The sequence below is a fragment of the Bos indicus x Bos taurus genome, chromosome 3 (assembly GCF_003369695.1).
Source record: "Bos indicus x Bos taurus breed Angus x Brahman F1 hybrid chromosome 3, Bos_hybrid_MaternalHap_v2.0, whole genome shotgun sequence".
NCBI lineage: Eukaryota > Metazoa > Chordata > Mammalia > Artiodactyla > Bovidae > Bos > Bos indicus x Bos taurus.
Window position 1 is genome coordinate 43,383,325 of NC_040078.1, and position 27,098 is coordinate 43,410,422.

Consider the following 27,098-nt stretch of genomic DNA (forward strand, 5'->3'; position numbering starts at 1 on the left):
GCTTAAAGCTCAACGTTCAGAAAACGAAGATCATGGCATCCGGTCCCATCACTTCATGGGAAATAGATGGGGAAACAGTGGAAACAGTGTCAGACTTTATTTTTGTGGGCTCCAAAATCACTACAGATGGTGACTGCAGCCATGAAATTAAAAGACGCTTACTCCTTGGAAGGAAAGTTATGACCAACCTAGATAGCATATTCAAAACCAGAGACGTTACTTTGCCAACAAAGGTTCGTCTAGTCAAGGCTATGGTTTTTCCTGTGGTCATGTATGGATGTGAGAGATGGACTGTGAAGAAGGCTGAGTGCCGAAGAATTGATGCTTTTGAACTGTGGTGTTGGAGAAGACTCTTGAGAGTCCCTTGGACTGCAAGGAGATCCAACCAGTCCATTCTGAAGGAGATCAGCCCTGGGATTTCTTTGGAAGGAATGATGCTGAAGCTGAAACTCCAGTACTTTGGCCACCTCATGCGAAGAGTTGACTCACTGGAAAAGACTCTGATGCTGGGAGGGATTGGGGGCAGGAGGAGAAGGGGACAACAGAGGATGAGATGGCTGGATGGCATCACTGACTCGATGGACGTGAGTCTAAGTGAACTCCGGGAGTTGGTGAGGGACAGGGAGGCCTGGCGTGCTGCGATTCATGGGGTCGCAAAGAGTCGGACACGACTGAGCGACTGATCTGATCTGATGAATGAACCATATAGTCATAACCTCTCAAAGTGTTAAGATTACAGTTCTTAAAAGTATTTGTCAGTATAAAATTCTCCTATGTAATTAACATACATCCCCTTCATGGAGACTTCACCATCCTCTCCTGCAGAGGCCCGCCACATAGAACACAGCTTTTGTTCTTTGACTGTATTCTGTGTTCTTCGACTGTATTCTAGAACAACACTCTATAAGCTCTATGAGCTTCAAACTCAAAGATAACTGCAAACACATGAAAATATTTTTTTAATTCTTTTAACTTCACCTTACTTTTTAAAACAAAGGCTATTATAAATCCAAAACCAAATATTTATTATAACTAATACATCTTAAGTTTGGTTATTTGTTAAATGAGTTAATTCAAAGAGTATCTTTGAAAACTGAAATACTTAAGCTCTGTAATTTTTGAGAGTTCTGTATGGGAAGAGAGATGAACATAAAATACAAATAAACTCATTTATATCTTCACTCTCACCTTCCCTTTTTAGATGTACATTAAGAGCTATTCCAGCAGGCACCATGTACGATCAGTTTCAAAACTCATGAGGCAGAGTAAAATGTTTAAAGGCTAACAGATTTTTGGAAAAAAGAACAAAGTGCTACAGCTTGGTGCCTTCTACCCCAGAACTCACTTCTCCCCACACCCCAACACTGGGGAGTGTAGGGGTCCAGAACAGAGAAAAGAGGACTGCTAATAAAGTCAACAGCAAAAAATTGCAAAGAAAGTCTCAAAATGAGCAAAATCTTTTTTAAAAGCCCACACTGAATTACTATATTGGTTCTTAATTAGTGATGTATACTAGATATATGAGAATCACTTCTAAAAAATACATATGCCTGAGCCTACCCCTGGTCATGAGTAGCAAGCCCAGGAGACGGTGAAGGACAGGGAAGCCTGGCGTGCTGCAGTCCATGGGGTCTTGACTGAGCGACTGAACAACAACAACATTGTAAAAGCTGAAATCTTTACCTCCAGTTGGCCAATCTGTCTCACTGGGGCTGGTAAAGCACAACCTGAAGCTAAAATTGCCTAACTGAAGGGTGCCTGGAGGGATAAATAGGACTTCAGGAGAACTTTCCTGTCCTGACATGTTTATATATTGCTTAAGGGTTACAACAGGCACACATTACTGATTATTAAAAAAGTAACATATAGGTAATTCCCTGGCGGTCTATTGGTTGGAATTCTGCGTTTTCCATTGCAGGGAGCACAGGTTCAATCCCTGGTGGGGGAATTAGGATCCCTCAAGCTGCGTGGCACAGCAAAAAAAAAAAAAAAGCACATATATACATTGATATAATATATAGAGGTTTGTGTATATATAGATTTCTTGTGTACAATTTCTTCAGCGATATTTCAAAGATTCTTGCAGTTCCAAGGCCCAAAGGCCAAAACACCAGGAAGAATTCAATACCTGGTGTTTAACAATCTCTGCCAATTTACAAACATCTAATCTCTACAACTCAATCTCTGGTTTGCCTAAATCTCTTCAGCCAAGGTTTACCCCATCAAACAACTAAAAAACAAAGAGCATAAAAACTTCCAATTTAAAAAATGTATGTACGTTAAAGATGAAAGAAGAATTAGAAAGATAAAACTCTGACCTTAACAGTCAATAATATTTGAAACTTATTTTTTCTGAGAGAATGCTTGATTTAAAAAATAAAGTAAAAAATTGAAAAAGGTAAAGAATTATGATTATGATAATATGGACAACTGTCCCACGTAACCACAACTCATCATTTCACCATCTTAAAAAATTCAAGTACGAAAAACAAATGAGAATTAACAGTAACTATTACAATACTGATGGGGGGGAGAAGAGCAGTAATTCTGAGAAGTATATTTATGCTGGCAAAGGAAAAATAATTCATTAAGTCTCAAAACAGCACTTTTCATTTTCCTGACTAGAATTCAAAAAAATGAAAGAAAGAGAAAGCAACAGGAAAATCAAAATCAAAGGTACTTTCCATGTTTTAATTAACAAAAACAGTTAAGAATATACTAAGCACAGTTTTCCCACAGCTATGAAAAAACGAGTAAGTTATTTAAATAACTGGACTTCTTCCTTGTTCTTAAAGAAGACAATCTCTTTCTAATTACAAAAGAAATGATATCAAAATTAGACAAAAAGTTGAGATATTGAAAAAAATATAAACCAGAAATGAATTTAAAAAACAGCTACACAAATTACGGGATCATCACAAAAAACTTTTTTGATGGCTTGCATAGTTTAGTCAATATTTAAATCTCTCTACTTAGTTAGTGGTTGGGCTGCCAATAACCTCAGCTACCTAAAACATGGGTGTGAACCACTTACTGCCAGTGTTCTCCAAGACTGAGAACTGGAACACAACAAGCTGCTTAACTCTTGTAATCCTTAATTTCCTCATTTGTACTACTGAAACCAAGCAGGACAGTGTACAGGCTCCTGGACCTGGGGAGCCTTTCTGCTCAGTCTTCATGACCTTTCCTGAGTTCCATGGGGTGAATTCAAACAGTTGCCAATCCAGGAAGGGAAGGGATGCAGCGTTAAGGGACCCAAAACCAGAAAACAATAGTAAGCCTTGGAGCAGGGTTCTGGTTCCAAATCAGTAATAATATCTTTAAGCTCTTTTATAGACACACAAATTAATATCTTTAAGCTCTTTTATAGATTTGAAGTGAAGTGAAGTCACTCAGTGTGTCTGACTCTTTGCAATGGCATGGACTGTAGCCTACCAGGCTCCTCCGTCCATGGGATTTTCCAGGCAAGAATACTGGAGTGGGTTGCCATTTCCTTCTCCAGATCTTCCTGACCCAGGGATTGAACCCAGGTGTCCTTCATTGTAGGCAGATGCTTTACTGTCTGAGCCACCAGGGAAGTCATTTTATAGATTTAAAACCCAACAAATGGAAGATGTCAGCATTCTCCATAGCACAGACCACCTGAGGCCAGACAAAAGGAACCCGATAAACTCATCAAGAAACTTACCCTGGATGAGATTAAAGGAGTACAGGTCCTAATGTTATCAGCAACCCCACCCTTGAGTGAAAGTGAAAGTGAAGTTGCTCAGTCCTGTCCAACTCTTTGCGACCCCATGAACTGTAGCCTACCAGACTCCTCCATCCATGGGATTCTCCAGGCAAGAGTATTGGAGTGGGTTGCCATCTCCTTCTCCAGGGGAATCTTCCCGACCCAACGATTGACCCGGGTCTCCCACCTTCCAGGCAGATGCTTTAACCGCTGAAGAACTGTACCAAAAAGAAGAACTGTACCAAAAATATCTTCACGACCCAGATAATCATGATGATGTGATCACTGACCTAGAGCCAGACATCCTGGAATGTGAAGTCAAGTGGGCCTTAGAAAGCATCACTACAAACAAAGCTAGTGGAGGTGATGGAATTCCAGTTGAGCTATTTCAAATCCTGAAAGATGATGCTGTGAAAGTGCTGAACTCAATATGCCAGCAAATTTGGAAAACTCAACAGTGCTGGAAAAGGTCAGTTTTCATTCCAATCCCAAAGAAAGGTAATGCCAAAGAATGCTCAAACTACCACACAATTGTACTCATCTCACATGCTAGTAAAGTAATGCTCAAAATTCTCCAAGCCAGGCTTCAGTAATACGTGAACCGTGAACTTCCTGATGTTGAAGCTGGTTTTAGAAAAGGCAGAGGAACCAGAGATAAAATTGCCAACATCAGCTGGATCATGGAAAAAGCAAGAGAGTTCCAGAAAAACATCTATTTCTGCTTTATTGACTATGCCAAAGCCTTTGACTGTGTGGATCACAAGAAACTGTGGAAAATTCTGAAAGAGATGGGAATACCAGACCACCTGACCAGCCTCTTGAGAAAGCTGTATGCAGGTCAGGAAGCAACAGTGAGAACTGGGCATGGAACAACAGACTGGTTCCAAATAGGAAAAGGAGTACGTCAAAGCTGTATATTGTCACCCTGCTTATTTAACTTCTATGCAGAGTACATCATGAGAAACGCTGGGCTGGAAGAAGCACAAGCTGGAATCAAGATTGCCAGGAGAAATATCAGTCACCTCAGATATGCAGATGACACCACCCTTAGGGCAGAAAGTGAAGAGGAACTCAAAAGCCTCTTGATGAAAGTGAAAGTGGAGAGTGAAAAAGTTGTCTTAAAGCTCAACATTCAGAAAACAAAGATCATGGCATCTGGTTCCATCACTTCATGGCAAATAGATGGGGAAACAGTGGAAACAGTGCCAGACTTTATTTTGGGGGGCTCCAAAATCACTGCAGATGGTGACTGCAGCCATGAAATTAAAAGACACTTACTCCTTGGAAGGAAAGTTATGACCAACCTAGATAGCATATTCAAAAGCAGAGACATTACTTTGCCAACAAAGGTCCGTCTAGTCAAGGCTATGGTTTTTCCTGTGGTCATGTATGGATGTGAGAGATGGACTGTGAAGAAGGCTGAGCGCCGAAGAATTGATGCTTTTGAACTGTGGTGTTGGACAAGACTCTTGAGAGTCCCTTGGACTGCAAGGAGATCCAACCAGTCCATTCTGAAGGAGATCAGCCCTGGGATTTCTTTGGAAGGAATAATGCTAAAGCTGAAACTCCAGTACTTTGGCCACCTCATGCGAAGAGTTGACTGATTGGAAAAGACTCTGATGCTGGGAGGGATTCGGGGCAAGAGGAGAAGGGGACGACAGAGGATGAGATGGCTGGATGGCATCACTGACTCGATGGACGTGAGTCTGAGTGAACTCTGGGAGCTGGTGAGGGACAGGGAGGCCTGGCGTGCTGCGATTCATGGGGTCGCAAAGAGTCAGAAATGACTGAGAGACTGAACTGAACTGAGGTGAGTGATCACACCATCATGGTTATCTGGGTCATTAAGATCTTTTTTGTATAGTTTTTCTGTGAATTCTTGCCACCTCTTCTTAATACCTTCTGCTTCTGTTAGGTCCATACTGTTTCTGTCCTTTATTGTTCCCATCTCTGCGTGAAATTTCTTCCATTGGTATCTCTAATTTTCTTGAAGAAATCTCTAGTCTTTCCCATTCTATTGTTTTCCTCTATTTCTTTGCATTGGTCACTGATGAAGGCTTTATCTTTCCTTGCTATTCTTTGGAACTCAGCACTCAGATGGTTATATCCTTCCTTTTCACCTTTGCCTTTCGCTTCTCTTCTTTTGACAGCTATTTGTAAGGCCTCCTTAGACAACCATTTTGCCTTTTTGCATTTCTTTTTCTTGGGGATGGTCTTGATCACTGCCTCTTGTACAATTTCAGAAACCTCCATCCATAGCTCTTCAGGCAGTCTGCCTATCAGATCTAATCCATTGAATCTGTTTCTCACTTACATGGTATAATTGTAAGGGATTTGATTTAGGTCATACCTGAATGGTCTAGTGGTTTTCCCTATTTTCTTCAATCTAAGTCTGAATTTTGCAATAAGAAGGTTCATGATCTGAGCTACAGGCAGCTCCTGGTCTTGTTTTTGCTGACTGTGTAGAGCTTCGCCATCTTCAGCTGCAAAGAAATCCTTTAAGGATTAATAATAAAAATGTATTTATAGTGCTTAAGACTGTGCCTGGACTCATCATAATATAAATATATACAAACTGCTTGCTATTACAAAGCTCAAGTCCTTTAAACTAAACACCAGCCAGAGAGACTGATGTGCTAAATTGGTAGATTATAAATAAGCACACTGTAATATTAGAAAGCTAATATAGTACAGTGGATGAGAATCTAATTGCCAGTGCAGGGGATATGGGTTCGATCTGTAGCCTGGGAAGATTCCACAGTCTGTGGAGCAACCAAGCCTATATGCCATAACTACAATCCCTTGCTCTAGAGCCCTCGAACCACAACTACTTAAGTCTGTGTATCTAGAGCCTGCACTCCGCAGCAAGAGAAGCCACCAAAATGGGAAGCCCAGGCACCACAACCAAGAGTAGCCCCTGCTCGCCACAAACAGAGAAAGCCCGCACATAGGAACAAAGACCCAGTGCAACCAAATAAACAAACATTTAAACACTGTGAGAGAACAGTTATTATAGCACCCCAGTAGCACTTGACATCAGGTTATTACAGTATAATGTACATACAAATGTCATAATGAACCTGCATCATATGATTAAGCTTCAAATCAGTGCTCATGGATTATGACAGCAGGAAATGTGTAAATTATTTGAAAAATTCCCATCAGAAATTATTAAATTAAAAAAAAGTCAGACATTTAAATGTCACATATCAATGAGTTTGAAAATTCATTTATGTAAAACTGATCGCCCATTACAGGTAAATGAGTTGTTTCCTTTTTAAAAAAGAAAGGATTTCAAAACATAATCAAATCAGAATTCCTAAAATTATATGTCAGGGAACTGTCATTCATTCAAGGAACTGCCATAACTTGCAAAGCATGGTTTATTACAAAAGGAATTATATTTATTTGAGATTTCATTTTCTTTTGAAACTTGTTTTAGCAGTATTTATAAATATGCCTTGTATATTCAAAGTAACAGTTAGACATCAGTGTTTTATGTAGATACAGTAATGATTATATAACCATATAATAAACATGTCAAGAAATATGGAACATAAATTTTCTTAGACTAGTTTAAACTATCCTTATATGATCATTCAATTTATTTATAATAAACTTTTTATAAACGTCTTTTTTGGTTATCTACACACAAGTTCTTGAAAATATAAGAAAGTATCTCTTTAAAGTTATCTTAAAAATCTGTTCTTCTGGGATTTGGCAAGCTGTGATTACACTTTTCAAGATGTTACAGAGTTCTACTGTAACTACTTCTTCCTTCATTCCATTCCTCTCCTCTATACTGATAGGAGAAAACTAGCTATTACCTAAGATGTTCAATCTTACAGAGAAGTTTTTTCTACGACTCTAAACCTGGGAATATTTGAGCAAAATCAGCTTAGGGATATAGAAAGAATGACCTTCCTAGATGGCCACCTCTAGATACTTGGCCTAAACTAAAAGAAACTTATATTTTGAAAATGTAACTAGAGATATGAATCTCAAAATGATAATGCTGAGTGATTCAGGGCTAAACATCATTTTTCCTAAGCCTGTATAAGAATCGTTTCCACTCTACACAGAGTGGGGACTGAGCCCCCGCTTAAATTTGTCCAGTATTCATCAGACGAATCACACCCACCTAAGCCCTATGAAAAAGGGAGAAGTGAAAGCTGGAAAAGACAACTAAAGCAGTAAAATACAGTACACTAAAGGGCTGACGACACTGGGGGGAGAATTAACCTCGGAAAGGTAAAAAAGCCATTCCCCACCCACCAAATTGAAGAAAAAAGATTTTAAAGTCAGTGAAAAATAAGTTAAAGGATTACTTACCACCAAGGTGGGTGCTGTCAATAATCCCCAAGCGAAAAACTCCAAAAAGATGACGATAACTGCATGATAAACACTAGGAGAACCTATTCCTTGAGGCTACAAAAACAAGAGTTTGAAAAGTTAACAGTGTACTCCAGAATTACCAACAGTAGACAAACAGTCGACAAATATCCATGGAGAACATACATGCAATAGGTACTCTGCCAAACATCGGGACGTTCACTATCCCTGTCCTCAAGATGATGGAGGCAGACAAAGAAACAAATAAATACATTATTTAAACACCATGTGCAATGGGAACAGAAGTCCAGGGTGGGGATGGGAAAGTCAGAACATTCCAGGAGGAAGGCTGAAAGGATGGAAAGGAGGTAGGTGAGGAGTAGGAGTGGGCAGGAGGAGAGCAGCAGTCAAGGAAGCTTTTTGTGCAATGGTGGTAATGCCTGAGAGCGGCAATCACAGGACTCTACTGTTCAGTACACCCAGAGCATGGCTGCGCACTCAGAGTACTGAGAGACCAGCTAGAGGCACACAGGGCTCACTTCCAGGCTAAGGAGTCTGCTCAATTCTGAAGGCAATGGGGAGCCACTAAAAGATGTTAAGTAAGGCTCATGATCAGATCAAAGTTTTCAGAAAATATCATCCTGGCAAGGTGTAACAGATAGATTAAAAGGGGGCAAAACTAAGGAAAGTTATGAGACTACTGCACTGATTCCAAAACATAAATGAATTATGTTGCAAGAATCATAACAGATACCAACATGATTCAAAAGCAGAAACGTTCTGAGCAGTATGTGAGAGAACTTGGGTTTGATACACACAAGAAAGACAATACAAAATCAGCTTTACACTTCAGTTCAGTTCAGTTGCTCAGTCATGTCCAACTCTTCGACTCCATGGACTGCAGCACACCAGGCTTCCCTGTGCATCACAAACTCCTGGAGCTTGCTCAAACTCATGTCCATCGAGTTTGTGATGCCACCCAACCATCTCATCCTCTGTCTCCCCTTCTTTTCCTGCCTTCAATCTTTCCCAGCATCACGGTCTTTTCCAATGGGTCAGTTCTTTGCATCAGATGCCTAAAGTATTGGAGCTTCAGCTTTAGCATCAGTCCTTCCAATGAATATTCAGGACTGATTCCCTTTAGGATGGAGTGGTTGCATCTCCTGGCAGTCCAAGGGACTCTTCTCCAACACCATAGTTCAAAAGCATCAATTCTTCAGTGCTCAGCTTTCTTAATGATCCGACTCTCACATCCATACATGACTACCGGATAAATCAGAGCTTTGACTACATGGACCTTTGTTGGCAAAGTAATGTCTCCGCTTTTTAATACGCTATCTAGATGGTCATAGCTTTTCTTCCAAGGAGCAAGTGTGTTTAAGTTCATGGCTGCAGTCATCATCTGCAGTGATTTTGGAGCCCAAGAAAATAAGTCTGTCACTGTTTCCATTCTTTCCGTATCTATTTGCCATGAAGTGATGGGACCAGATGCCATGATCTTAGCTTTTTGAATGTTGAGTTTCAGTACAGCTTTTTCATTCTCTTCCTTCACTTTCATCAAGAGGCTCTTTCGTTCCTCTTCACTTTCTGCCATAAGGGTGGTGTCATCTGCGTATCTGAGGTTATTGTTTTTTCTCCTGGCAATCTTGATTCCAGCTTTTGCTTTATCCAGTTCAGCATTTCGCATGATGTACTCTGCATATAAGTTAAACAAGTAGGTTGACAGTATACAGCCCTGATGTACTCCTTTCCCAATTTGGAACCAGTCCGCTGTTCCATGTCCAGTTCTAACTGTTGCTTCCTGACCTGCATAGAGATTTCTCAGGAGGCTTGTAAGGTGGTCTGGTACTCCCATCTCTTTCAGAATTTTCCACAGTTTGTTGTGATCCACATAGTCAAAGGCTTTGGCGTAGTCAATAAAGCAGAAGTAGATGTTTTCCTGGAACTCTCTTGCTTTTTCAATGATCCATGGATGTTGGCAATTTGATCTCTGGTTTCTCTGTCTTTTCTAAATCCAGTTTGAACATCTGAAGTTCTCAGTTCACATACTGTTGAAGCCTGGATTGGAGAATTTTGAGCATTATTTTGCTAGTGTGTGAGATGAGTGCAATTGTGCAGTAGTTTGAACGTTCTTTGGCATTGCCTTTCTTTAGGATTGGAATGAAAACTGACCTTTTCCAGTCCTGTGGCCACTGCTGAGTTTTCCAAATTTGCTGGCATATTGAACGCAGCACTTTCACAGCATCATCTTATAGGATTTGAAATAAATCAGTTGGAATTCCAGCACCCCCACTAACTTTCTTCCTAGTGATGCTTCCTAAGGCCCACTTGACTTCGCACTCCAGGATGTCTGGCTCTAGGTGAGTGATCACACCATCATGGTTATCTGGGTCATTAAGATCTTTTTTATATAGTTTTTCTGTGTATTCTTGCCACCTCTTCTTATTATCTTCTGCTTCTGTTATGTCCATACAGTTTCTGTCCTTTATTGTGTCCATCTTTGCATGAAACGTTCCCTTGATATCTCTAATTTTCTTGAAGAAATCTCTAGTCTTTCCCATTCTATTGTTTTCCTCTATTTCTTTGCCCTGATCACTGATGAAGGCTTTCTTCTCTCTCCTTGTTATTCTTTGGAGTTCTGCATTCAGATGAGTGTATCTTTCCTTTTCTCCTTTGCCTTTTGCTTCTGCTAGCAGTATTTTACACTGCGGCTTAGAGGTATCTTAAGGATTACTTCAGGGCTTCCCTAGGGGCTCAGTGGTAAAGAATCTGCCTGTCAATGCAGAAGAAAACAGTTTGATCCCTGATCTGTGAAGATCCCACATGCTGTGAAGCAGCTAAGCCCATGTATCTCAAATACTGAGTGTGTTCTCTGGAGCCCAGGAGCAACAACTGCTGAAGCCTGCATGCCCTAAAGCCCATGCTCCACAACAAGAAAAGCTACTGCAATGAGAACCTGTCAGCTGCAACTAGGGAGTAGCCCCCTCGTGTAGCAACTAGAGAAAAGCCTGCACAGCAACTAAGACTCAGCACAGCCAAAAATAAGTCAATAAAATTATATTAAAAAAATTACTTCAATTGTTGGATTTTGTATTTCTAAAGACAATATTAAATTGATAGAAATGCAAATGACCTGTAACATTAACTTGGTCTCCACTGACAAGTTTGTGTAACAGAAAAACAAGTTTAATCAATACATATAACAATATCATACGTAAGTTTTAAAAATATATTTGTTAGAGGAAACACTGACTGACACCAGCCACCCTGGCCAGGCAAGATAGCAGTCACTTGCATGAGTTGTCTTAACAAAGAGGTCCTGGTAAGGAATGCAAACTAACAAGTTATCACCAATCAAAAGAATCTGCAAGAAGTCAAAAGAAGAACGGAGACACCAGCCCCTGATTCCTACCAACCTGCGAGTCCTTCTCACTAGAATCCACGTTGGCTGAGCGATGCATGACCACCAGGAAGGACCCTGAGTCAGAATGGCTGGCCAGAGATGACCCGAAAACAAACCCCATCACCATAACAACCCAAGACTGAAAGCCAGGTGGCAAAGCAATTTTCTTGGGTTCTCGGACCCTGCTGGTCTCTGCCTAGGCACCCCTTCCCAATAAAATCTCTTACTTTGTCACCACGTGTGTCTCCTCAGACAATTCATTTCCAGTGTTAGATAAGAACATACACTCTTGGACCCTAGAAGGGGTCCCTCTTCCTGCAATATATTCAACATATTCAGTCTTATGTGCAAAATATTAACACTGTTTGGATTTCTCTGTACACTGTACTCTGTACTCTGGTTTGGATTTCTCTGCACTCTGTACTCAAATGGTGCTACATCATTTGAAAAAAGTAGACGTCTCTCCCAACCTGCAGAATTTAGGTACCTGGAAACTCCCTTAGTAGAACCTGCAGCTGAGGAATTAGATTCAACAGAGGTGGGGTGGGAGTTGGGAGACATAAGTGTTGAAGGACCATGACGAGGAATGAGTTTGTACAAGACTCATTCAACAAACACAGAATACCAGAGGTGCTAGAAGTAAAACACACTCCTTGATCTCAAGGACTTCAGTCTAGAGAGGAAGAAGTCTCATTATAATCATCTGCTTATACAAAACTGCAATAAAAGTGATATTAATTCATACAAGTTAGGAACCAAGAAAAGGTTATTGCAAGACAATGAAGTAGTGTGGACAATTACATTAGAGGAAAAAATGCAGATGAAGTAAACAACAGCCATGGCAGTTAAAGGTAAAGGGAAGACAGAAGAGACGGCTCTATCCTTTGTTAAGGAGGTTCTTGTCTTCACTCTAGAGATACAGGAAAACCACTTAAGGGTATTTAAGCAAGAGAATTGTGTGATGAGACTGGCATTTTTCAATACAACATGGTGATTTTTTTTCTAAAGGATGTAACTGAACAGCAAACTGCATGCAGAAGCAAGCTATTTGAGTCAGTTCACACAAGAGATGATGAAGGCATGAAATAGGGGTGAGGCATGGACGCTGGAGGGGAGGAAATGGATATGAGAATTCAGGATTTGAAACAGAGAATCTGACAAATGTGAGAGGGAGAGTCAAGACGACTTGTTTTTAGCTTGGTTGTCTACTAGTGGAGGCTGGTAGCTTCCTAGCTTGTCTTCCCCAGAAGGCTCAAAATTACTTCAGATTCTATATAAGAGATAGCCCTTGTACTTAAAACATTTCTATTGTCCTTTGAGGGCTGATTAAAACAATTACTCATTAGCAAATATGACGTTTGAAACCACCAGAGTAGGTGAGACAAAGTGTGAAATGACAGGTGGACTAGCTTAGTCAAGAATCACCAAGTACAGTGGTTAGGGGCATTAGGCCTCATACAGTCAGAAACCCATGTATAAATTTACAGCCAGCCCTCTGTATCCAGGCTCTCCCATCTGCAGATTCAACCAACTGCAGACCATGTAGTATGTATTTATTTAAAAAAGTCCATATATAAGTGAACCCACACAGTTCAAACCCACATTCATGGGTCTACTGTATAGCGCAGAGGAAAAGGAACTCATTAAAATAAAGAAGGAGCCATGAAAGAACTATCAGGAGAATCAAGAGAATTCAGTGTCACAGGTGACAAAGGAGCAGTTTTAGAGAGGAAAGAATAATGCCCAGTACCAAACACAGCAAGGATAGTAAGACAAGGTTAGGAAAAAACTCCGTAGGATTTCATAAGCTCCAAACTAGTTTTGTTCATCACATATATTCAATACCTATTAGAATACATAGAACTTCTGAGGGCCTTTAACACACTAATGCATATTATGAATCTCCAGAAAGCTACAGTATGCACTGTTTTCCAAATGTGACCATGAAATCCTTCTGTCATATAAAAGACGTATCTCAAGAACACCTGAGTTTCTTAGAAAACTGGGAAATGATAATAAAAAGTAAGATGATAATTACATGACAATGTGTATAAATATACACATGGACCCAAAAGCCTAGAAGAAAATAAGTGTGTTAAAAGTGGCTGCTTCAAGTGAAGCATACTTAATCACTCAAGGACAGTGCTGGGAAAACTTATCAGACAAATAAGACAGAGGTAGTGGGGATGGAGTGAACTGTATAGATACAAAAAATATTTGAGAAAGTATAAGGACTCAGTTTGGGGATGACTAGATGTAGCAGAAGAGAGTAGAGAAGATCGAAGATGAAAGATTTCAGTTTCTGCCTGGTCAGCTGGACAGTGAGGAGAGGGGAAAGAATAAAACATTAATTCGTTTTAGGCATATTGATTTCAGAGAAAACATGGACAGAATTCAGTTCAGTTCAGTACAGTCGCTCAGTCATGTCCGACTCTTTGCGACCCCATGAATCGCAGCACACCGGGCCTCCCTGTCCATCACCAACTCCCAGAGTTCACTCAGACTCACGTCCATCGAGTCAGTGATGCCATCCAGCCATCTCATCCTCTGTCATCCCCTTCTCCTCCTGCCCCCAATCCCTCCCAGCATCAGAGTCTTTTCCAATGAGTCAACTCTTCGCATGAGGTGGCCAAAGTACTGGAGTTTCAGCTTCAGCATCATTCCTTCCAAAAAATCCCAGGGCTGATCTCCTTCAGAATGGACTGGTTTGATCTCCTTGCAGTCCAAGGGACTCTCAAGAGTCTTCTCCAACACCACAGTTCAAAAGCATCAATTCTTCGGTGCTCAGCCTTCTTCACAGTCCAACTGTCACATCCATACATGACCACAGGAAAAACCATAGCCTTGACTAGACGGACCTTTGTTGGCAAAGTAATGTCTCTGCTTTTGAATATGCTATCTAGGTTGGTCATAACTTTCCTTCCAAGGAGTAAGCGTCTTTTAATTTCATGGCTGCAGTCACCATCTGCAGTGATTTTGGAGCCCCCCAAAATAAAGTCTGACACTGTTTCCACTGTTTCCCCATCTATTTCCCATGAAGTGATGGGACCAGATGCCATGATCTTCGTTTTCTGAATGTTGAGCTTTAAGACAACTTTTTCACTCTCCGCTTTGACTTTCATCAAGAGGCTTTTTGGGTCCTCTTCACTTTCTGCCCTAAGGGTGGTGTCATCTGCATATCTGAGGTGACTGATATTTCTCCTGCAATCTTGATTCCAGCTTGTGCTTCTTCCAGCCCAGCGTTTCTCATGATGTACTCTGCATAGAAGTTAAATAAGCAGGGTGACAATATACAGCTTTGACGTACTCCTTTTCCTATTTGGAACCAGTCTGTTGTTCCATGTCCAGTTCTAACTGTTGCTTCCTGACCTGCATACAGATTTCTCAAGAGGCAGGTCAGGTGGTCTGGTATTCCCATCTCTTTCAGAATTTTCCACAATTTATTGTGATCCACAGAAGCGCGGGCAGCTGCGACCGGTGCACTAAGTACAGCAGAGAGGAGCTACCCCACGTCCTAGATCAGGGGCAGAAGCTGCGAGGACCCCATGCCCGAAGGGCGGCGGCCAAGAGGAGTTACCACACGTCAGAGGTCAGGGGCAGCGGCGAGACTGCCAGGCTGCGACCGCACAGGAACCACCGAGAAGAGCTACCCCGCGTCTGAGGCCAGGGGCGGCGGCCGGGAGGAGCTACCCCACGCCCGAGGCCGGGGCAGCAGCCTAGAGGACCAACCCCATGTCTAAGGAGCGGTGGCTGCGCAGGCGCAGGAGGGCCTAGAGGAGCTATCCCACGTTGAAGGTCAGGAAGGGAGGCAGTGAGGAGATACCCCTCATCCAAGGTAAGGAGCAGCAGCTGCACTTTGCTGGAGCAGCCACAAAGAGATACCCCGTGCCCAAGGTAAGAGAAACCCAAGTAAGACAGTAGGTGTTGCAAGAGGTCATCAGAGGGCAGACACACTGAAACCATACTCACAGAAAACTACTCAATCTAATCACACTAGGACCACAGCCTTGTCTAACTCAATGAAAGGAAGCCATGACTGTGGGGCAACCCAAGACTGGCGGGTCATGGTGGAGAGATCTGACAGAATGTGGTCTACTGGAGAAGGGAATGGCAAACTACTTCAGTATTCTTGCCTTGAGAACCCCATGAACAGTATGAAAAGGCAAAATTATAGGATACTGAAAGAGGAACTCCCCAGGTCAGTAGGTGCCCAATATGCTACCGGAGATCAGTGGAGAAATAACTCCAGAAAGAATGAAGGGATGGAGCCAAAGCAAAAACAATACCCAGCTGTGGATGTGACTGGTGATAGAAGCAAGGTCCGATGCTATAAAGAGCAATATTGCATAGGAACCTGGAATGTCAGGTCCATGAATCAAGGCAAATTGGAAGTGGTCAAACAAGAGATGGCAAGAGTGAATGTCAACATTCTAGGAATCAGCGAACTCAAATGGACTGCAATGGGTGAATTTAACTCAAACGACCATTGTATCTACTACTGCGGGCAGGAATTCCTCAGAAGAAATGGAGTAGCCATCATGGTCAACAAGAGTCTGTAATGCAGTACTTGGATGCAATCTCAAAAACGACAGAATGATCTCTGTTTGTTTCCAAGGCAAACTATTCAATATCACAGTAATCCAAGTCTATGCCCCAACCAGTAACGCTGAAGAAGCTGAAGTTGAACGGTTCTGTGAAGACCTACAAGACCTTTTAGAACTAACCCCAAAAAAGATGTCCTTTTCATTATAGGGGACTGGAATGCAAAAGTAGGAATTCAAGAAATACCTGGAGTAACAGGCAAATTTGGCCTTGGAATATGGAATGAAGCAGGGCAAAGACTAATAGAGTTTTGCCAAGAAAATGCACTGGTAATAGCAAACACCCTCTTCCAACAACACAAGAGAAGACTCTACACACGGACATCACCAGATGGTCAACACCGAAATCAGACTGACTATATTCTTTGCAGCCAAGATGGAGAAGCTCTATACAGTCAACAAAAACAAGACTGGGAGCTGACTGTGGCTCAGATCATGAACTCCTTATTGCCAAATTCAGACTTAAATTGAACAAAGTGGAGAAAACCACTAGACCATTCAGGTATGACCTAAATCAAATCCCTTACAATTATACAGTAGAAGTGAGAAATAGATTTAAGGGCCTAGATCTGATAGATAGAGTGCCTGATTACTATGGTATGAGGTTTGTGACACTGTACAGGAGACAGGGATCAAGACCATCCTCATGGAAAAGAAATGCAAAAAAGCAAAATGGCTGTCTGGGGAAGCCTTACAAAGGCTATGAAAAGAAGAGAAGCGAAAAGCAAAGGAGAAAAGGAAAGATATAAGCATCTGAATGCAGAGTTCCAAAGAATAGCAAGGAGAGACACGAAAGCCTTCTTCAGCGATCAATGCAAAGAAATAGAGGAAAACAACAGAATGGGAAAGACTAGAGATCTCTTCAAGAAAATTAGAGATACCAAGGGAACATTTCATGCAAAGATGGGCTCGATAAAGGACAGAAATGGTATAGACCTAACAGAAGCAGAAGATATTAAGAAGAGGTGGCAGGAATACACAGAAGAACTGTACCAAAAAGATCTTCACGACCCAGATAATCACGATGGTGTGATCACTGACCTAGAGCCAGACATCCTGGAATGTGAAGTCAAGTGGGCCTTAGAAAGCATCACTATGAACAAAGCTAGTGGAGGTGATGGAATTCCAGTTGAGCTATTTCAAATCCTAAAAGATGATGCTGTGAAAGTGCTGAACTCAATATGCCAGCAAATTTGGAAAACTCAGCAGTGGTCACAGGACTGGAAAAGGTCAGTGTTCATTCCAATCCCAAAGAAAGGTAATGCCAAAGAATGCTCAAACTACCACACAATTGCACTCATCTCACACGCTAGTAAAGTAATACCCAAAATTCTCCAAGCCAGGCTTCAGCAATATGTGAACCGTGAACTTCCAGATGTTCAAGCTGGTTTTAGAAAAGGCAGAGGAACCAGAGATCAAATTACCAACATATGCTGGATCATGGGAAAAGCAAGAGAGTTCTAGAAAAACATCTATTTCTGCTTTATTGACTACGCCCAAGCCTTTGACTATATGGATCACAATAAACTGTGGACAGCACTGCTGCTGCTAAGCCGCTTCAGTCGTGTCCGACTCTGTGAGACCCCATGGACTGCAGCCTATCAGGCTCCTCCATCCATGGGATTTTCCAGGCAACAGTACTGGAGTGGGGTGCCATTGCCTTCTCCAGTGGACAGCATTAGCTGAATTTAAAGAAAACAAAGTAAGATGCGAGAAACAGCAAAAGATTAATATCTTAACTAGGTAAAGCATTCATGAAAACCAATACAAAAGCACTTAAGACACTATAAAATATATAAACAATTTATAAAACAGCTCATAAAATTCTATCACGGAAATAACCACTCAGAAAAAGTTTCACCATAAAGATGTTCATAGCAGCGTCACTTATAGGAGGAAATATATAAATCTAAATGTTCAACCTAATTATACATCCTATAATCAAATCATGGTATATAAATCATAGAATAATATGTAGCCAAAAACTGTTTATGGATAATCTATAATGACATGTAAACATGTTTATGACAATGTTAAATTAAAAAAAAATCAAAGCAGGATATAAAATTGTGTATGTAGAATAATTTCAACTATGAAAAACAAAATAAAAACCTCAACGTTAATAGTGTTTATATTAGGTAGTGATTTTAAGTGACATAAAATTATTTATTGTTCTGAGTTTTCTAAATCTTTTCTAATAGGCATGATTGTACTTTAAATAAGAGGAAAATGTTTTATTTATCTAAGAGAAAAACTACTGTGTAAAACTAGAATGGAAAAAGATAGGTAGTTGTATATGCTTGGCCCTCCTAAGCCATTCACTCATATGTCCCCAGAGGTGGGAGAAAAAAGTGTGTGTCGGTGTATGTGTAAGATGGTATGGAAAAAACTGGAGAAACTTCTTGATTAATCCAATATTTTAAAGCAGGGCAGGGGGAGAGACAGTTCCTTGCCCCAAGGGACTGGTAATTTTGAGAGCTGTTATTATATACATATCTATCTATCCTGTTTTAAATAAATTCAAAAGTAATATAAGATCTTAATAAAATTGACAAATTTTTAAAATATTTTGCTAGTCTGGAATTACATAAAGTTCGAGGTAGGACTTTTGACATAAGGCTGGTAGGTTTAATGGCATGGCAATCCATAATCAAAATTCCAGGACAATTTGGAACGAATACAAAGGTCATGGCCTGAGGAGAAAGACCAGGGCAAGAGGGTTAACAGCCAGGTTAGAGGGAAAATATCTGACTATCTTTATAGCATCAAGAGAACAAGGTTCAGTATAATGAGATCATATCAACAGATATTTGAGGATTCTTGACAGAATTAAAGAGGTACAATGTGAAAAATTCTGGATAAACTAACACATACCCAACCCCAAATGCTAAGATATTCCACCTAAAAACATAATTATTACTGTATCAAAAGTCCATTCAGCTGAGTAACTTCTTTCTTATGGAGGCATGAGACATGGTTCCATGGTAGTCACCTCTAACTTCAACTCAGAAGTCAGGGGACAAACCCCTTTAACCCTGAATCCACTCTCCAATCTAATTCCCATTTCTCAAAGCATACTTTCATATTTCATTTCATCACGTAAGCTTTTGGCTAAGCCTTTTAAAAATCTACTTATTCTTCTATCCTTTAACACTTGATAACTTTTACAGTTGCATTTTGCTTTGTAAAGTATCTGTTTCATTTTATCTAACCTAAACTTTACCTTTCTCGTGCTCAGCTCTCTGAGGCAGGCCCTGTGCTTTATTCTTCTACAATCTAGAGCATGCAATACATGTACAGCACAAAAGTGCTTAGTAAGTGTCTGCAGAAATGAATTACTCTGTAAGTCTCCTCTTCCTATTACTTTAGGTATTCAGTATAAGGTTACTGTATTTAAATACTGTTAAAAGGGCAATACATCTATTAATGAAATTTGCAACTTCTCCCCATCCTCTATCCTCTGATGGGGCTTCCAAGTGGCGTAGAGGTAAAGAATCCGCTTGTCAATGCAGGAGATGCCTGAGACGTGGGTTGGATCCCTGGAATAGGAAGATCCCCTGAAGGAGGGCATGGCAACCCACTCCAGTATTCTTGCCTGGAGAATCCCATGAACAAAGGAGCCTGGCGGGCTACAGCCCATGGGGTCACAAAGTCGGACACAACTGAGTGACTGAGCGCACGCACACACACATTCTCTGATATCCCACTGTTCAATACTATATCATCTCTCACATGGGTTTACTGTACATACACGAGATTAAAATAATAAAAATCACTGAAGACTTATAATGATTTACATTCATAGTCTTATTTACCCCTCCTATCCTTTCAAGTTACATATTACTATCTCCACTTTAGAGTTCAATATAGCAAGTAAGAGATGGAGCGGTCAATCCAGGCAACTGCAGAGCTCAAGTCTGGAGCTACACTAGTTTCGGTGGTTATGGACGCATGTATTATCATCACAAACTGTTATTCATCTAGGAGTAGGGATCCAATTTTAACCATTTTAGTATCTCTCTGCATAGCCCAATGCCTAAGATGGAAAGGGTATTTCATGCTCATGGATTAGATAACTCTTATCAAGAGAGTCATTAAGCTATCAGATGACTTATGTAAGTCACTTTACCTCTCTTACCAATTAGGGGGTAAACTATTAATTTCCTACCTAAATCCTCATCTAATTCTCAAATTCCAAGTCTATAATTGCCCAATAAATACGAGTTTATGAATCCAGCAGTTGTTATGGAGAATATTGACTGTAATAACTTATGTTACAGTCCTATCAATGAATCAGGGATTTATACAGGTTTTTGGCCAGGAGAAAGAACTAAGTCCACTAGTAACTGGGCATTATAATCCTACTTGTTAAATGGATATTACCATGTGAGAAAAGCATAAGAATAAGCAAAACTGAGGCTCTTTTTTCAAAATGGTCTATTTAAAAAAAAAATCAATTGATATATTTTAAGCTTAAAAACCAAACAAAAAGCTAATCTAGACAGAAGATACATGGCAACTAAACGTAATAATTCTACATCCAAAAAAAGACTATAAAGTAGTTATTAGGACTATTGGGGAAAGGTGACTATGGACTATATACTACCCAAGAGTATTTTATCAATGTTAAACTTCTGAACGTGGTGATTATATTGTAGTTATGTGGTTCAACTCAGTTCAGTTCAGTCACTCAGTTGTGTCCGACTCTTTGTGACCCCATGGACTATAGCACGCCAGGCCTCCTTGTCCATCACCAACTCCTGGAGTTTACTCAACTCATGTCCATTGAGTCAGTGATGCCATCCAACCATCTCATCCTCTGTCATCCCCTTCTCCTCCCACCTTCAATCTTCCCCATCATCAGGCTCTTTTCAAATGAGACAGTTCTTCACATCAGGTGGGCAAAGTATTGGGGTTTCCGCTTCAGCATAAGTCCTTCCAGTGAATACTCAGGATTGGCTTCTTTAGGATGGACTGGTTGGATCTCCTTGCAGTCCATGGGACTCTCAAGAGTCTTCTCCAACACCACAGTTCAGAGGCATCAATTCTTCGGCACTCAGATTTCTTTAAGTCCAACTCTCACATCCATTCATGACTACTGGAAAAATATCCTTATTCTCAGGTGATCCTTTTAGGGATAAAGTATCATGATGTCTACCACTAATTCAAATGGTTCAGAAAAAAAGAAAAAGAAAAAAACACGCACAGAGAAAGGAAAAACAAATGCGGCAAAATGTGAACAACTGTTGAATCATGAATCTCTGGGATAGCCAAATAAATATTCATTATGTTATTTTTGCAACTCTTCTGTAGTTTTGAAAATTCTCAAAAGTTGGAAAAAAATGACAAAAAACAAAATAAAGTATGAAGAAGAATAATTTTGAACTTAAAATTTAATACTGAGAAGCTACTAATCAAGAATGAGGAAGATGGGAATTCCCTGGAGGACCAGTAGTTACAACACCGTGTTTCCACTGCAGAGGGCATGGGTTCGATCCCTGGTTGGGGAACTAAGATCCTGCATGCCTCGCAGTGTGGCCACAACAACAAACAAAAACAAACAATAATAAGGATAAAACAAATCTTCAGAAAGAAATCCTGCATTTTCTCTGAGCAAAACATAACCAACTTGACAATAAAACGAAACATAACTAAAATAATGTAAAAATCTTGTGTGTACACATACACACAAAAATGCTTAATCACAGACATCTAAGACCTGGAACTTTTCATGGACGAATACTAAAAAAAACAATTCCTAAAGAGAATACTGTAACTGTAATCCTATGCTCTCATAGGATCCTGGCACATTTGGAATAACCGGAGGAAATAAGACTTTACTGCTAGTATCTGGTATCATGTTGTGTGTGTTTTCTTATTTTATGTGACTTTAATCAGGCAAGGTAAGTTTCACTACATCTGTCACAAAAAGAAAACTGATCCTTAATTTCCTCAAGGTATAAATCATTGTAAACATGTAAAGACACTATTATACTAATTAAGGGACTTCTCAGGTGGTGCTAATGGTAAAGAACCCTTCTGCCAATGCAGGAGACAGAAAAGATGTGGGTTTGATGGATCCCTGGGTCAGGAAGGTCCCCTGAAGGAGGCCTGGCAACCCACTCCAGTTTTCTTGCCTGGAGAATCCCATGGACAGAGAAGCCTGGCAGGCTACAGTTTATAGGGTTGCAAGGAGTGGGACATGACTGAAGTGACTTGGCAAGCATGCATACTAATTAACTCACTTTGGCTTAATTTGCAGTGAGACTTTAAAATTACTTACTGACATATTATGATCAATTTTAAAGAGCTATTCAATATTTGTATATTATCAGAGAAGTGAAGAGGTATGGGTTAGACTGCTCCTAAATAGAATGAAATACACTTAGAAATATACGACAAGAATATAGTGAGATCAAGTTTTACTCTTAAAAAAATTAAAAAAGATCTAAAGCTTAAGATTGTTATTGCTACATATGCTTTTTATTTCTTTGGCCACACCACATGGCACACGGAACTTAGTTCTCCAATTAGGGATCCAATCCACAGCCTTTGTACTGGCACGGAATCTTAACAACTGGACCACCAGAGGAAGTCCCATGATTGTACTGTTTTGAGATAAATTTTGAAAAGATAAGTAACATGACAATCCATTGCAGCACTCTCTATTCTTAAGAGGAAAATATGTGGCTGGCTGCTAAATCAAGATAAATAATCATTACATTAAATGCTTATCCTCATGAACACGGAATGGGTTACACAGTTGAAATAACTACAAAGTTCACTAAAAAGGTAAAATAAAATTAAAAACAAACAAAACAAAACACAAAACCATTAACACAAAACTCAAACTGTCACCAATGTCTAGGACAGAGCTCAAGAATGGTCCTAGTGTGATCTCTGATTACTCAATTTATATAGCTAAGTGATGAAATATTGACCACTTCTTGCTAAAGACTCCCTAAGAAGTATTTCCTGTGGTAGAATTCATAACTGTATTTATACACTATTGAGAAAACAGAGCCATTATTAAGAACAAGCTACTGTGATCTGGCACTGAAAGAGATGAACCCATTTTAGGGATCCTGATATATGTACCCTGGCTGAAATGGTCAACTGTTACTTTAACTGACACTTCCAATTCAAAATAATGCTAAAAGACAACTTGAGCTTTTAAATAATTGAAAATTTAAATCATATATACTTGTCAGAATGATTTTGGAGAAAAACTATTCTTTTTCCTAAACTTCAACACTTCAACTATAAGTGAATTTCCACAGATGATAATGGGAAGCAGGTTTTCAAACTATAGTAAGACAAACTGGAAATACAAATGGAGAAAACTGCTTACTCATTTACTACCCTAAAGCAAGTGTTGACTCACAGAGGTAGACAGGTAAATCATCCATGGTTCTGCCTGCCACAAGCTTGCCATGGACATGTGTACAACCTGAAGATTCTAGGCAAAGGCTAGTGATATCAAAGAACAACTGCTTTTTGAAAGGCACCATGGCCCCCTTCCTGGCTTACCTTCACTCTAGAAACCAGTGGCTGCTCTCTGGGGGTTCAGAGAGCTATTCTGCAACTCCTTCAGTCACCCTAGCAGGTAAAGAGTGCAAAGGATCAGAGCTTAGGGCCAGACTTCTGAAATGGTTTTTGACTCCTATTTATTGTGATTAAAATCAGAGAAATCAGGAATAAAAATCTGGTACTCTGCATCTCTGGGCATATTTGAAATGTCAATTCTACTTTTGTCAGGTACTTCTAATAAATCAATTCACATGTGCTTTACTTTCTATCTGATCTTTAAAGTCATTTTACCAATTCACTTGTGAAAAAAATCTACATATTTTCACTTTATCAGAGATGTAGTCTCTGTATTCACAAAACAATAAAAATCAGAATAAAAAACAAGCAAACTTCAAAAATCATAAGGAAAATTTCTATCTTTGCTAATACAAATAACTCACGTAAATAACTCTTAGGCTCTACCAAGAATACTTTTAAACAAACTGGAGGCTCTGTGGTAAAGAATCCGCCTGCCAATGTAGGAGACCCGGTTCCATCCCTGGGGAATCCCACAGACAAAGGAGCCTGGGGTGGGGTGGGGTGATGTACAGTCCATGGGGTTGCAAAGAGTCTGACACAACTTAGTGACTAACAACAAAACATAGTAATGATTTAACAACAAAACTGGAAGCATTCTAAAATGTCAGAATGCAGTTTTAATTTAACTCTCCTCAGTGGTCTGCAATGAATAAGAGATGTAGCAAAATGTTACATACATTAAAACATAACTAAACCCAGTAATCCTATGTGTGCCTGCTCAATCGCTTCAGTAGTGTCCGACTCTTTCGACCTCATGGAGCCCACCAGGCTCCTCTTGTCCATGGCATAGTCCAGCAAGAATACTGGAGTGGGTTGCCATGCCCTCCTCCAAGGGATCTTCCCAACCCAGGAAGCGAACCCATGTCTCCTGCATCTCCTGCATAGTAGGCAGATTCCTCGCCCACTGAACCACCTGGGAAGCCCAATTCTGCGTGTAAATGCTTCCAAAAGCAAATTCACCAATAACATCACAGTTACTTTCATCAGTAAAATGGTATTCACTAGATAACCGACAGTTAAAGTCGCTCAGTCGTAGCTGACTCTTTGCGACCCCATGGACTGTAGCTCCCCCAGGTTCCTCTGTTCATGGTGATTCTCCAGGTAAGATACTGGAGGGGGTTGCCAAGCCCTCATCCAGGGGATCTTCCCAATCCAGGATCAAACCCATGTCTCCTGCATTGCTGGAGGATTCTTTACCAATTGAGCCATCAGAGAAGCCCAGTAAATATTTATTTAATTTAACCTGTGAAACTATTCTTTAGTTACTTACGTTGTTTTCATACAAAACAACTGTTCTTAAACTTTCAGGAAGTATGAAACCTTTATGGAATTTCCCTAGAGAGATGTACAAAGAAAATTTTACAAATAACTTCAGGGTAAACAAACCCAAGTTAAGAACTCCTGATACAGAATCACACACTCATATGATGTACCTTAATTGCGTACTACTCAAATAGACAACATATTAGTCTTACCTAGGCTTCAGAGCCAACTGAAATACAATTTCAAGCAAAGAAAAACATTTAGTAACTTATGATTAACCTGACTTGTTTAGAAAGGTTCACTTCTTCAACTGTTAAAAACTACAACAAACATGTGCTAAGTTTTTGATAAATCATTAACAACTCATTACTAATTTTGCTTTACGAACATTACAACTGGCTGATCAAGCTTAAAAAGATGCCATTTGCAGGGGACAAAGCAAAATAATCTTAACATTGTTGAACACTAGGAAGAAAATGGAAGGGGATCAGGTCAGTACCATTGGCCAGGGATGTGAAACACTGTTCAGAGATTGTCATGTATGACCATACAGCCTCAGACACCAAGGTGTTCATAACAGTAATCTGATCAATTTTAAGTAGAGAAGAAAAACAAATGTGATTTAAAAACAATTTTTATGACTATAATAATTATATGCATTTTCACTTATGGCTAGAGTAGGTTAAAACACAAACAGTGTAAAAAAATTACCCTGGCACGTCCAGAAACAGAAATATCCCCTAATTATATATAGGAATGAATAAAATTACACTAAAAAATGATCTTTATAATGTGCTACTCATTTTTAAAAATCACTCTAAATGTGTTTTTATCACTTTAAATTCACACAGTAGGCCCTGTGGCATTAAACGATGCATAAACGAAGTCCCTATTCTAAAGAGGTGTCCAGTGCTCTGAGAATGGAAAGTGCAGCATAAGGGCACAAAAATGACAAATGATGACACCCCCATGCACACATCCCTCAAAAGAAACATTCATTTATTCTCTATGCCCTCTTAAAAACCTACTGCTGGGGTAAAAATTGTGTTTTGTGTCCAAAAGGAAACTATAAATTCACAACTTTAATAAATACCAAGATTAAAAACAAAAACAAAAACCTGTTCCAAAAACCTGTTCTAAATCTCACAAGATTTAATTGCTATAAAGTGAGTTAAAAAAAAACTTGAGAGGTAACAAAATAGAACTTAACAAGGAAAAAGGAGGTATGCTTCCTGAACACAGCTTCTCTTTTAGAAACAATATTAATCTTAAATATTAATTGCTTTTACAAAATACAATTCTTTGCTGCTTCTATTTTGTTGATTGTATGAAGAAATTAAAATATTAAGTCCTTATGACTGGTAAAGGCACCAGTGTTTTTTCAAGCCATTTCTCTCCCATCAATGAAGTTCTAACCAAGTTTGACAATTCATAACTGATGTAATCAAATGTTTTTAATGTTTAATTAAAACATGAGATCTGAGGACTTGAATTTCAAAGGTTCTTTTTTCACCAAATGTCAAAGCTACGACATCTATAGATTTGACAGTTACTAAAGGTATACAGACTTCCCTCGTGGCTCAGCGGTGAAGTGTCTGCCTACAATGCGGGAGACCAGGGCTCGATCCCATGAGTCGGGAAGATCCCCTGGAGTGGCAACCCACTCCAGTACTCTTGCCTGGAAAATCCCATGGACGGAGGAGCCTGGTAGGCTACAGCCCATAGGGGTCACAAAGAGTTGGAGACTACTGAGCAACTTCACTTTCACCTTCAAAGGTATATAATGTAATTGCTACATATGTCCCAGGCTTTCTAAATTTTAGCATACTGACTGGGCCATATTCTGAAATGTCCAAACCAAGTTGTCAATGATTTCAAATTAATTTAGCAAATCCTCAATGGTGGCCTAATTACACATTTAGCACTGTGCTAGCAATGGAGGGCTCCAAACAAACATGGAATAAAAGGAACCATTCCTGCACATTTCTCGAAAAAGTGAAATGACTTTCACTTTTCTATTCTAGTTCAGAACTTGATATTAAAGAATGCAGCAAAGACCAGAGAGGAGCAACGAGGAATTTTCAGCATTAAAAAAAAAAAAAAGTGAGTTATTTTCAATTAAAAGGCCTATCTCCCCTGCCGGTTAACAGCAGCATAATGC

General features: G+C 39.8%; 1 protein-coding gene across 2 annotated transcripts in view; it reads right to left on the minus strand.

Moving 5' to 3' along the window:
- Positions 1-27,098, minus strand: part of MFSD14A (major facilitator superfamily domain containing 14A) — a 53,236-nt gene that overhangs the window by 25,082 nt on the left and 1,056 nt on the right. The window contains exon 2 of one of the 2 annotated variants that reach the window (XM_027536405.1): positions 8,063-8,158. The exons of the other annotated variant lie outside the window; for it this stretch is intronic. Coding sequence (XP_027392206.1) covers positions 8,063-8,158 — 96 coding nt within the window. The remainder of the gene's footprint in view (positions 1-8,062; positions 8,159-27,098) is intronic. 2 annotated transcript variants of the gene reach the window in all.